General features: G+C 50.9%; 1 protein-coding gene across 2 annotated transcripts in view; it reads right to left on the bottom strand.

Moving 5' to 3' along the window:
• The window catches only part of MCCC2 (methylcrotonyl-CoA carboxylase subunit 2), a 53,102-nt gene that overhangs the window by 16,298 nt on the left and 24,044 nt on the right, over positions 1–12,760 (bottom strand). The window contains exons 6-8 of one of the 2 annotated variants that reach the window (XM_040979051.1): positions 11,836–11,948; positions 5,745–5,858; positions 3,437–3,501 (exon numbers count right to left, since the gene is read on the bottom strand). In XM_040979051.1, the coding sequence (XP_040834985.1) occupies positions 3,437–3,501; positions 5,745–5,858; positions 11,836–11,948 (292 nt within the window). The remainder of the gene's footprint in view (positions 1–3,436; positions 3,502–5,744; positions 5,859–11,835; positions 11,949–12,760) is intronic. The other variant, XM_040979053.1, reaches the window with a different exon arrangement.

Consider the following 12,760-nt stretch of genomic DNA (forward strand, 5'->3'; position numbering starts at 1 on the left):
AATGGTCGGGGCTGGGCCCATCTAAAGCTGGGAACCTAGTGCTTCTTCCTGGTCTCTCAGGTGGGTACAGGATTCCAAGTAGTTGGCCTATCTTCTGCTGCTTTCCAAGGCTCATTAGCAGAGAGCTGGACTGGAAGTGGAGCACCTGGGTCTCAAACAGGCATCCATATGGGATACCAGCATTGCAGGTAGAGGTTCAACCCGCTACACTACAATAACAGCCTCACCCAGACCTTTTCGTAAGTGTCGACCCATGTGATGCCCCGTATGTCCCTAGGAAAACAGTGTCATCCTGTTTTTACAAACAGGGAAACTGAGGCATGCCTACACTAAGTGCCTCACCCTAGGCGAGTACGCCCTAACAGGTAGCCTTCTAACCACGCCTTCCATTTTCCTGCCTTGGTCTTGCTGTCAGAGCATCCACTCAGCGCTCCTTCCGGGCACCCTGAACAGCACTGAGTGCAAGGACACCCGCCATTGCTGACGGGGTGCTGGGGCCAGCACCATGGACTTGCACCTGCCTGGTGTCTAGGGGCAGCACTGGCCACAGGCTCTCATTTCTAAGAGATTGCTGACCCCTTCCATCCGAGGTTACACCTGCACATGAGCTGTCACAGGGAGCAAACAGAAAGGCTGGGCGTAGTGTGCCCTGGGTCGTGTGTGAGCTGAGAAGTGACACGATGGTTCTGTAACAAGCAGCAGTGCCGTGACTCAAGCATGGGCTATCTCGGCTCACCAGCTCTCACTCAATGACAGCGCTGGTTACCTGGCACTCAGATGTCCCGTGACTCCCTGCTTAAGAATTTTTAAAACTCAGGAAGGTTAAGCAAAAACATACACCTCAAAGAAGCAGAATTTTGGTTCACTGTATGAATAAGAACTAAACAGAGAAAATCTAGGTTTCGGCGTCATCACCCGTGGCACATGATGTCATCACCCATGGCATGTGATGTCATCACCCACGGCACATGACGTCATCGCCCACGGCACATGATGTCACCGCCCATGGCACATGACATCATCACCCACGGCACATGATGTCATCACCCGTGGCACATGTCAGACCCCAGGACCAGGGTTCCTCCTCTCTGTAGTACCCCACAGCCAGGCAAGTCTCTTTCAGATACTTCTCAACTGACCACAGCCTTTCACCCCTCACATCACACACCAGCGGCACTGCCCACTCAGCCTACGAGGCAGTGCTGTGAGTCACAAGGCCAGAGGACACGGCTTCTACATCCGTCAGCCAAGAGAAGAGCTGGCTACCGTGTCGGACACAGCGGTCAAGGGAACGCTGGATGAGACAGCAAGCAAGGAGGTCTCCGTGTCGACTCATCGCAGAGGGGCGAGCATGGATGCACAGTCACAAAGAGAAAGTAAGGCAAGTGGTGACAACGTTTTATAACACCATTTAAACAAACAAACAAAAAAGCCCTCCCAAATTCATCCCACCCACTGCGTGCAGCAGGTAGCTAGACCTAGAGCAGGGCACACAGGGGACAGGGTGCTCTGACGCCACTGCCCTCCAGAGCTTCATGTCACAGGGAGGAGCGGGGCTTGGTGACGCCAGGCAGCCTGTCTAAGTCACAAGGGGAATAACAGTGAGGCAAGCAAGATGGATTCCAGACTCTACACCCCAATCCGATCCAATAGCTACAGTTTAATGCTCTAAAGGCAGTCAGCATTTTCATAAAAATGATCACACTTCCGACTTTATTTTCAGCATCTCACGCTGCCTAGTCACCCACCCACAACAGAGGTGCGCTCTGTCCTGTGTCCCTAACTCACCCTCCTCAGAAGATCCACACCAGCCGGCAATCCCTACCATATCCCCGTGAAGGTCAGGCTCTGACCCATTCTTGTGCTCACCAAAATACCAGGATACTGTGCAAACGCAGGCAGGAGTTGATCCCTGCCCAGCTCCTCTCTGAGTACCGGCCTTAATCTCTCTGCTGCCTTCAGCTATACAATTATCAGCATGGGCGCTGGCATGGTGGCTTACAAGATGAATCTTCTACCCGCCAACTGCCAGCATCCCACATGGCCCAGTTTGTGTCCCAGCTGCTCCGCTTCCAGCTGTTTATGGCCTGGGAAGACAGCAGAGGAGGGTCCAAGGCTTTGAGACCCTGTACCCACTCGGGACGTACAGAGAAAGCTCTTAACTCCTGGCTTCGGATCAGTGCAGCTCAAGTAAATAATAAATGAAAGTTTGGGACTGCTAGCATATTAGCCCTGTTCCTTCCTTTCTTCCTCCTCTTGCCCAATTACACTATAAAACATGAGAGTAAGGGCTAATGCAATGGCTCAACTGCCTAATCCTCCACCTACAAGCACTGGCATCCCAAGCTGGTTTGTGTCCGGCTGCTGCACTTCCCATCCAGCTCCCTACCTGAGGCCCAGGAAAGCAGTAGAGGACCCCTTGGGACGCTGCACTCACGTGGGAGACCTGGAAGAAGCTCCTGGCTCCTACCTTCAGACTGACTAACTTCCAGCCATTGCAACCACTGGGGGAGTGAACCAGCAAATATTTCTCTCCCCTTCCCTACTTCTCTCTGTAAATCTGCATTTCCAACATAAATAAATACATCTCTTTTTTTTTTTTTTTAAAGAAATGAAGGTATGAGCCTGGCCTGAACTTTTCCTCTAAGACTCCTAATACTTAGTCCAGTCCGTCCACCCAGAGTGGAAGGCATGAGGGAAGCCCTGCGGCAGAGGTCCCAGAGGCAGCCACAAAGGGCAAAGCTGTGTCCCGACAGCTGCCCCCATCTCCCGCACAGCACTGCCTCCGAGCTCGCCATGCGGCAGAGGGCGCATCATCACAGCCACTCACAAGGCCAACCCGTCTCTGGTTCTTCCCGGCATGGTCCTGAGCCCTCTTTTCCAGTTAGTCACATCAAGGTGAGCTTACCTGGTCTCATGGCACGAAACTGCCTGCCCCACCAACGCCCAGGACTCCAGCTAAGGGTCTCAGCTCCGACCGGGACTGCCTGCCCAGCAGTCGCTACCGTGAGGTCCTACGAGTATCTCTGACTTATCATCCAGTCCAAAGGGCAAGCCTGCCCTTCTGCCCATCTCCAGCAGTGCTCACTTAGGGGCATGGAGTCACCTGGTGTCGTCATCTCGGCCACTGACTTCCCCACGAGGGCCTCTACACGAGACCCATCCACACACCTCACCTCCAGAACAAAGCTCAGCCTGGTTAACCGTGGATGTGTAAAAAAATAAGTGCAAAGCTGCCTCTCAGTGATGATGGACAAGCAGATGTTCCAGCTAACAAAGGCAAGTCCAGTGCCAGGTGCTGAACCGCAATGGCAGACCAGAACAGACAAACTGGCGTTGGGCCTGGCACGTGTAGCACTGGGCAGCAGAAATGTAAAACTGCTTTGACAGAAACAAAACAACAGCACTGAAAAGAAACACCTCGTTCCCGCTTCACCTGCAGTGAAGGTCAGCTCCTCCGAGGTCCTCAGCAGAGATCTCCTCTCCCGTCGCCGCTTTCACCTACAACAAGGACCAAAATCAACACTGGAGACTGCGCCAATGGTTGAACTATGCTGAAACAAGCACACCTCCCAAGCGGACTATACCCACACCCTCTTCCCACAAAGCCAAAGTACTTTCGCATCCCATCCCCGGCAAGCCTGGAGGAACACCCCTGGGCCTACGGACAGAGGACTGGAGCCCAGAGTCATGAAGAAGTTGCTTGCGGTCCCTGAGCCACTGATGCAGTTTGACCAGAGCCTGGGCAGTTCCGAGCTGAAGGTTTAGCCCCTTGCTATGTCCTAGGGCCCAGACACCCGTGGTCAAGACTCTGTGTAAGGTGTGTGCATATGTGCGCGTGTGCACACCTGCTCCTATCCCCTTCTCTGCTCCGTGGTACTTGTCATCACCTGAGCCTCCACGTCCCACCCCAAGTCACCCACTGCTTTCCTGTGGCACCAGCAGCCCATATGGATGCCAGTTTGTGACCGGGCTGCTTCACTTGTAATCCTGCTCCCTGCTAAGGGACCTGGAAGGGCAGTGGAAGAGGGTCAAGTGCTTGCGCTCCTGCACCCATGTGGGAGACCTGGAAAAGGCTCCTGACTTGGGATGGACCCAGTTCTGGCCACTGCAGCTACTGCAGGGGAGAAACAGTGGCTAGTCTCGCTCTCTTGCTTCCTCTCTCTCAACTCCCCCTCCTAGATAGATAGATACATAACCTTCTTTAAAAATTCCTTTTTCTTCACATAAACAAATGATTATTTAAATGATGGATGTTAACCTAAAATATACCATAAAAATTAATTATTAGTCATTACGTCAAAAACTGTCTTAGCTAAAATGTTTTTCCATAAGGGAAATAGAGTTTACACTTCCAATTTTTCTAAATTCTTACTTCTTTCCTTTCCAAAGGAAAAAAAAAAAAAACAGTGTACAACTCAGTGCAGACAATAATTAGAAGAGGTGTCTGGATATTTAAAGTTGTAGAGAGCAATAAGCAACAGAAACACTGTGCTTGTACTCAGCTGTGACATCAACTGAGAAAAATAATGATTTGTCATCAGTTGTTATTTATGAAACATCCGCAACAGGTTTGCTAGCAGGAGAGGTGAAAAGACAAGAGAAGCGAAAATTAAAACAGTTTCATTCTACCAAATGGCAAGCTCAGAAGACAGGAGAACAAAAGCTCCTTCACACACTCATGTCACACTGCTCTGCCTCCGCACACCACCCGCAGCCACGCAGGTTGCAGCCACAGACGCCTACGCAGCCTCCCAGCCCTCGGCTCAGCGAGAGGCACAACTTCAAACACCCAGCGACAGCACGCTGGCTCCACCAGCTAATCCACCGCCTCTAAACGTGGTATCCCACAGAATCGCTGGCTCCTGTCCGTGCTGCTCCACTTCCCACCCAGCTCCCTGCTCACGGCCTGCATGGGCAATAGAGGATGAAGGCCTTGGGACCCTGCGCTCCCAGGGGAGACCCAGAAGAAGCTCCTGACTCCTGGCTTTGGATTGGCTCAGCTCTAGCCAGCGTGGTCGTTTGGGAAGTGAACCAATGGATGGTAGATCTTACTCTAGCTCTCCTTCTCTCTGTAAATCTGCCATTCCAATAAAATATATATAAATACTTTAAAAAAGAAAACAGATTTCCGATTCTTGCATAGATGAGGCTGCGACTGCATATCCAGCTCTTGGGGTCTTGTGGCAGGCACTGAGCAACCCCAGGCTACCTGGCGAGCCACTGGGCTGCGTTTTGCTAACAGGAAGCTCCTGCCACAACACACCTGCTGACTCTCAGACACAACCGTCTCTCTCAGGATACTGCCCACATTCCTAATCGGCACTTTCAATTTCTGGTCCCTCCTTTGTTCATTCTCCAATGAAAAGTCGAGGAGAATGATTCGTGTAAAGTGTATACCCTTCACTAGCCCTGACGCTACGTGCATCGGGCTAGGCACAGAAGGGCAGACACAGCAAGGATGCGCTCTCCTATGAAGCATCAAGACAGACGGACAGCGGGGTGCTGGCGAGCAGGGCAGGGCAGGTGGCAAGCCCAGCTGCCAGGCTGGAGTGGAGGAAGACGGAAGCTCCTGATGGTGGCACAGCACGTGAATCCACCCAAGCCCACAGAAGTGCGGCCCAAATGGTGCATTTCAGGCTGTAAAGTTTACATCTGATCACGTTCTAGTAACCACCGGTAAGCAGTGCAAATGACTTTCATCATGAACATGCAGCTTCAATGAGTCAGGATCATGTTCTTACCAAGGGAGGTCCTCCCAGGAAAATGGTGCCTTGTCCGCGGACAATGATGTTCTCGTCAGCCATGGCGGGCACGTAGGCACCTCCCGCCGTACAGGAGCCCATGACCACTGCTATCTGGAATCCAAGCACAGGGACAAGTCCATGAGAGGCAGCTCAAACCAGGACAAACACCATGCCACATCTGCCATGCCATCAACGCGGCAGTGACCAGGTGACGGTACTCGCTGCTCCCACAGACTTCATTCATCAGAGCTGTCCAACACAGCTTCCTCGTCTCCTGCGTCAAACCATTTTGAGGGCCCAGCACAATAGCCCAGCAGCAAAAGCCCTCGCCTTGCATACGCCCGGGATCCCATATGGGGGCTGGTTCTAAACCTGGTGGCCTCACTTCCCATTCAACTCCCTGCTTGCGGCCTGGGAAGGCAGTCAAGGATGGCCCACACCCTTGGGATCCTGCACCCACATGGGAGACCCAGAGGAGGTTCTGGGCTCCTGGCTTCGGATTAGCTCCAGCCATTGCGGCCACTTGGGGAGTGAATCATTGGACAGAAGATCTTCCTCTCTGTCTCTCCTCTTCTCTGTATATCTACCTTTCCAATAAAACTAAAATAAATCTTTAAAAAAATGTTTTTTAATTGATCTATGTCACACTCTTACAAAATCCAGACAAGCTCCTGGGAGGCAGGAGGCTGGCCTGACAGACTTAGCCTGTGCAACTAACAGAATAGAGTCACACTGGCAACTTAATAAACCTGTATTGAAAACTAATTTAAATCTAACTGTACGTCCTCTAAACAGTTGCCCCTCCCCTCAACAAAACACACAGGTAATTTTTCCAAGTGAGTGCTACTCACATGTTGCTACCCTCAAACTACCTAAATATAAAAGTAACACCAGCACTGCTCTGGGAAGTCTTGCCCCAAAGAAAGTCGACTTTACTGAATGTAGTTGGATCACAGGGACAGCCGGACTCACAGCGCCATCTTCCCCTCCGCTTTCCTGTGGATAAAATTCTCCACAAGCAGCTTTAAAAAAGTCTTACCCAGGGATTAGTATGGCACAAAAGAGAATAATCAGTACAGGTTTGGCTGACTAACTCCGGACAGGGGCGCATGGCGTCATCAGAGAAAAGGAAGCGTGTAACAGACGGCCTTTCCAATGACACCAAAGTGGTTCTTGCCACTTGCTCCATTACCTTCCTTACGGTCGTGACGATATCTGTTACGAAAACTACACGTCATACTGGGATGACTCCTCAGAGCAAGGGTTGCATGAGTTAGGAATTTTCCACCCCAATGACCGTTACAAAACACCAAGTTTTCTCTCATGTTATTAAAAGTGGCTGCCGCAACTGTGACTATTTTAACGAGACATGTCACCTGTTCTGTCTATCACCCAAGTTTGCTCCAAAGGTTTCTATGGCTACAAACACTCCTGCCTGTGAACACAAAGGAACACTCCATGTATCAGTGTTTATTATAGGAAAAAATATGCAAATAAACAGCACGGTCATCCACACGGCATTGTGAATGGTCAATGGGTTTTTCCAAGATAGATTTTTAAGTCAATAAATACTCTGAAGATCTGAGGCAAAATTAATAAAATGACCGCCAACACTTAGCAAATCCCGACAGTGAAGATGTGAGCGCTCTGTTCCGTTACCCTTGGTGCTTCCTGTGTATCTGAAAATCCTTTTATGGGCTGTTCTCCAGCTCCACAGGGAGCAAAGGACACAAACCCACCCACGTACCCGCTTCTCTGTAACAGAACACCAGGGCTGGCTCCACTATCCTCAGGGCTCAAGGGAAAAAAAGCCAAGAAACTTCGAGAACAGGCAGCTGAAAAGGAGCTCTTTTCCCCAAATATGACCAAGAATGAAACAGGCAGAGTCGGGGGGCAGACAACAGAGGAGGGGGGTCCGCAATAACAACGGAGAGCAAGGGAGAGGGAAGAAGAGCGAGGGCCAACCCAAACCCAAAACCCAGGGAGCAGGTGGCAAGGGGTGACAAGACGAGGAAGGCCCCTTTGTCTCACGGCCACCCCCCTCCCGAGTCACCGGCACGTTGTGATGTCACGCGAAGATGCAGCCTTCGGGAAGCCAACTTTACATGCAGTCATGAGGGCGGAACCTCCCTGGCAGGACCAATGTCCCGCAGAAAGAGGGAGAGAGAATAGCTCTCCCCATGCACCAAGACCCACAAGAGGGTCCCCACACATCCCCCAGCCACCCCGGCCCTCTGACCTCTGCACACCCCCAGAAGGGTCCCCACACATCCCCCTGCCACCTGGCCCTCTGACCTCTGCAGACCTCTGCCTCTAGAAATGTGAGAGCTCAGTGCTCGCTGTTGGAGCTGTCCAGTCTCTGAGCATTGGGTAAAGCTGCCCTCCTGGGAGGGCAGCGACATGCCCATCTGGTAGAAACACATCAGAGGTGAAGTGCTAACCACTTCCAGCGTGTTGGCCACGCTGCTCAGGGCACTTCAGCAGCCAAGAAACCAACAACTGGCTTCTCTGACTCCAGCTCACACGTGCTCAGTGTGTGGCAGGCGGACTTTACCGAGGGCCCCAGGAGCCCCTGACTCGGAGTTTCCACCTGTGGGGCATCCCCGGCACGTGTGGCAAGTCAGCGGATCTGTGGCTAACAAACAGAACAAGGCAGGTCATGAGGAGTGACTTCCAGGATCACGTAAGACAAACCACCGTCTTCCCACTCACCGCCCTCTCCCACACTGGCACACTCTGTGTTGCTTCGTTGTCCTTTTCCTTGACACACAGTGGGATTTTATATGCCACGGAGCTGAGTGAGGGCCCAGCTCTCAGTGGAGCAGGTAACAGGCCGCTTGCGTGCAAAGCACTTGGAACATTTTCTGCTGCTTTCCCAGAGCCGTTACCGGGGAGCTGGATAGGAAATGGAGCCAGGTCTTGAATCACAAAGGATGCCAGTCCTGTAGGCTACACTACAACGCCAGCCTAAGCCTTTACACAATCTGTAACACTACTCTTGGGATCTATGTGGAGATGAAAACACAGCACAGCCATCAGTAACAATGCTAATGACCAGGGTGACTGCCTGGAGGTAGCGCCCGAGACCTGGCGGACTGCCGGTCACTGGCCACATGCTGGCACGTCTTTTAAGGACACAGCTCTGCTCAGAAGACAATTTCACATTCGTCTCTACGTGGCACTGATCTTTGCTAGGCTCCAACACACTGGCTCCAACATTCCCCGTGAGGCTTTTCAGCTGCTGCTGTGCTGTGCTGTGCAGCACACACAGAGATGCACCGCATGTTCACTCTAGTAGGGGCCACAGGCTGGGCGGGACACACATAGATACACCGCACATGCATTCCCACAGGGCCACAGGCTGGGCGGGACACATAGATACACCGCACCGCACTCTGCCAGGGCCACAGGCTGGGCGGGACACGCATAGATACACCGCAGGCGCACTCCACTGCAGGCGCACTCCGCCAGGGCCACAGGCTGGGCGGCAACGAAATGAAGGATGCCACACCAACTCTAGCAGTGACTTCATTCTACTCTGGCAAGTGCAGCTCTAACTCATCAAAAGCTCCTGAAAGAAATGGCAATGATGCGTCTTTTAATGGAAAGGCAGCACAACAGAGACAGAGAGGGGAAGAGAGAGAAAGACAAAAATTGCCCACCAGAGGATAATGCTCCCAAAATGGCCTCAAAGCTGTGCCAGACTGAAACCAGAAGCCAGGGAATTCTTAGTTCCAAATTCCCTACTTTAAAAGCACAATGCAAAGAGAAGTGGCTCAGTGAAAGAAATACTTAGGTTACAAGTTGTAGAGGACAAAACAAGCTAGCAAAAATAAATTAATGAATTAATTAAATAAGCTAGCAAAAAAAGAAGCCCTTCAAAGGCACGTCGGTCATTTTGGACTGTCCATCACAGGCACATTTGGCTTATTCAAAAACAAATGCTCTCTTCCTCTTAGAAAGGCCTGTTTTACTGAAGCACCTCCAGTTCTGAGTCACACGGAAGAGCCCACCTGGCTTTGTCTACCAGCACGGTGTCTGGCACACCAGATTCTCCATGCAGACTTGCTATAGTGCCCACAGAAGCTGCAGGAATAACACCAAGCCAGAGCAGAGCACACACATGCAAGCTGACAGAGCTTTCCAATGCCCTGAGTGACAGCCCCCAGTGGACAGACCCACAGCCCGATCCCCAGGACCTGTACGACCCTGCTTGGGGAAAGGGGCTTTGTATGTGTGATGAGATTGCCATGGATTCCCCTGGTGGGCCTTGAATGCAATGATGACAATTCAGGTAAGACAAACACTCATGCAGAGGAGTAAGCCACAGGAAGTGGGGTTGCAGAGAGCGCCACCTAGAGTTCAGACCTCTGCCCTCCACACTCCAGAGAGCCAATTCCCGCTAAGTCTCTTTGGTCATTTGTTTCAACAGCCCTGGGAACCTAAGACAAACACAAACTGTAACAGCAGCTTACATGGGCCGATTTCCCCCATAATACACAAGGAACAACTTGCTTCAGGACAGCGAGGGTCAGAGGTACAGAAGTCAACGCAGCCCAAGTTCCTATTTAGATGAACAGAGGATGGCAGTGGGCAAGGTCACTGCCAACATTACAACACACCTGAACATCAGCAGGTAACTAATTAGGCTGGAAATCCAACAGGGAAATGGAAACAATGCCAGAGCACAGCAGTATTACAAAGTTTATCAAACATGCACAAAAAAAGGTGGGAAGGACAACAGCCATTCATTCACTTACTCCCAGTACTAACAGATCTGGACATTCAACCAAATGTACCTCAGAGCTTTTTTGTCTTAGAGGATTAAAATATTTCAGATACAACTGGGGCTGGCTGTGTGACCACAGCAAGTTAAACCACTCCCTGTAACACCAGCAACTCATTCGAGTGCCTGCGCCAGTCCTCGCTGCTCCACTTCGGATCCAGCTCCCTGTTCATGTGTCCGGGGAGGCAGGGGACAATGGCCAAAGAGCTTGCATCCCTGCCACCCACCAGGGAGTTGCGCAGTGAGTTCTAGGCTGCTAGCTCTGCCCTGGCCCGGCCCTGACCTTTCTGGCCATTTGGGGAGAGAACCAGCAGATGGAAGATCCATCCAGCGCTTTCTCTCTCTCTCCTTCGCTCTATGACTCTCCCTTTTAAAATAATAATTCCCATATACGTTTATACATACGTAAGTCGCTGGAGCCCCACGGGTCTCTTGCCCATCCGATTCCTTTCCCCTCCCTCCAGCCTCAGAGACAGCCGCTGTTCTGCAGGTGAGCGAAGCATTCCCGTGTGCCTGTCCCCATCGCGCAACAGGCAGTACAATGACGCACTGCCCCTTTGCAGACACAGTAAGTGGTTGTGCTCTGATTCTACTGCTTTTCTACTCAACAACATAGTTTGATATTGATCTGATGGATTGATTTCAGTGCATTCCATACTAAAAATTCTTAGTCTCACATGAATGAATATTTGGGTTAGTCGTTAACTTTTGTTCCACCGAACAACACTACAACGAACTTTTAATGTCAATGTTTCTTTATTTATTTTTAGATCTTTTGATTACTTGGAAGGTAGAGCCAAAGAGAAGGGAACCCCAGAGAAAAAGGGATCTTCCATCTGCTGGTTCACTCCCCAAATGGCTGCAATAGGCCAGGCTGGGCCAGGCCAGCGCCAGGAGTGATGGCTCCAGCCTGGTCTCAAACACCTGAGCCACTTCTGCCTTCCAGGCACATCAGAAGGAGCTGGGCCAGAAGCAGAGCAGCTGGGACTCAAGTTTAACTGACCGTGACCTGTCCTTCCCTGTCTTCTTCTAGAATCTCTCCACAGGACAGGCCGAGAACAGCAACTACCATATGCCCTTTCTTTTCAAAACTGGTCTTCTTAGAGAAATGACCTTTACTGCGGTATGGGGCAGTGCCAAGATCAACAGAAGGCTCTGACTAGGGACAACTGGAAGATACTTTCTGTGGCGGGGCAGGGCAGCGGGACTAAATTCTGTGTGATTGTTTTCAATCATCCCAGAGTAGCTGATTGGCAAGGACGTGTGGGGTAAACGGCCGTGCAGCTCACCTCGAGACATTACCTGTGTGATATTTTTAGACGACATAATTGCCTGGTTATAGAAAATGCGGCCGAAGTGATCTCGGTCTGGAAACGTATCTGCTTGTCGAGGTAAGTTCGCCCCACCTGAATCAACTGAAGGACAATGAGAGAAATGAGTACATACATCCCTGTGAACAAAACACACTGCCCATGGACCGCAGTGGTCCCCGGTCACAGTCACGTTCCACCATGCTCTGCAGTCTTTCTCCCACAGCCCAAGACAAGCTCAAGCATCACTGCTGATCCCAAACCCACCAGGCTTCCCTGAAACATTTGGGACATTCTCTTCTTCGGACCAGCTAAAGTCCTCTAACAATCCAGAACCATCAGAATGGAACTGAAAATGTATCTTTTCCTCTTCCAGCCCACAATAAAAGCCACTTATGGAATCCATGGAACTGTTCATCACAGAACACCTTCTGATACTGTGTTGATGGCGGACTAAAGCAGAGGTAGGAATGCTATGTTGGGGACCGGCACAAAGGCTCAACTAGCTAATCCTTTGCCTTGCAGTGCCAGTATCTCACATGGGTGCTGGCTCACGACCCTGTGCTCCAATTCCCATCCAGCTCCCTGTTGGCGGCCTGGGAAAGCACTGGAGGATGGCTAAATCCTTGGGATTCTGCACCCAGCTTCAGATATTGGCTCAGGTCCAGCCATTGTAGCCATATAAGGGAGTAAACCAGCAGTTGAACATCTTTCACTGTCTCTCCTTTTCTCTGAAAATCTGTCTTTCCAATTAAAAGAAATATTAAATATTTTAAAGAGAGAGAGATGTTAATTTTTTTTAATTGAAAAGTCAGATATACAGAGAGGAGGAGAGACAGAGAGGAAGATCTTCCATCCAATGATTCACTCCCCAAGTGTCCACAACAGCCAGAGTTGAGTTCATCCAAAAACAGGAG

The sequence above is a fragment of the Ochotona curzoniae genome, unplaced genomic scaffold, assembly GCF_017591425.1.
Source record: "Ochotona curzoniae isolate NIBS_2020 unplaced genomic scaffold, NIBS_Ocur_1.0 contig_293, whole genome shotgun sequence".
In the NCBI taxonomy this organism is placed as follows: domain Eukaryota; kingdom Metazoa; phylum Chordata; class Mammalia; order Lagomorpha; family Ochotonidae; genus Ochotona; species Ochotona curzoniae.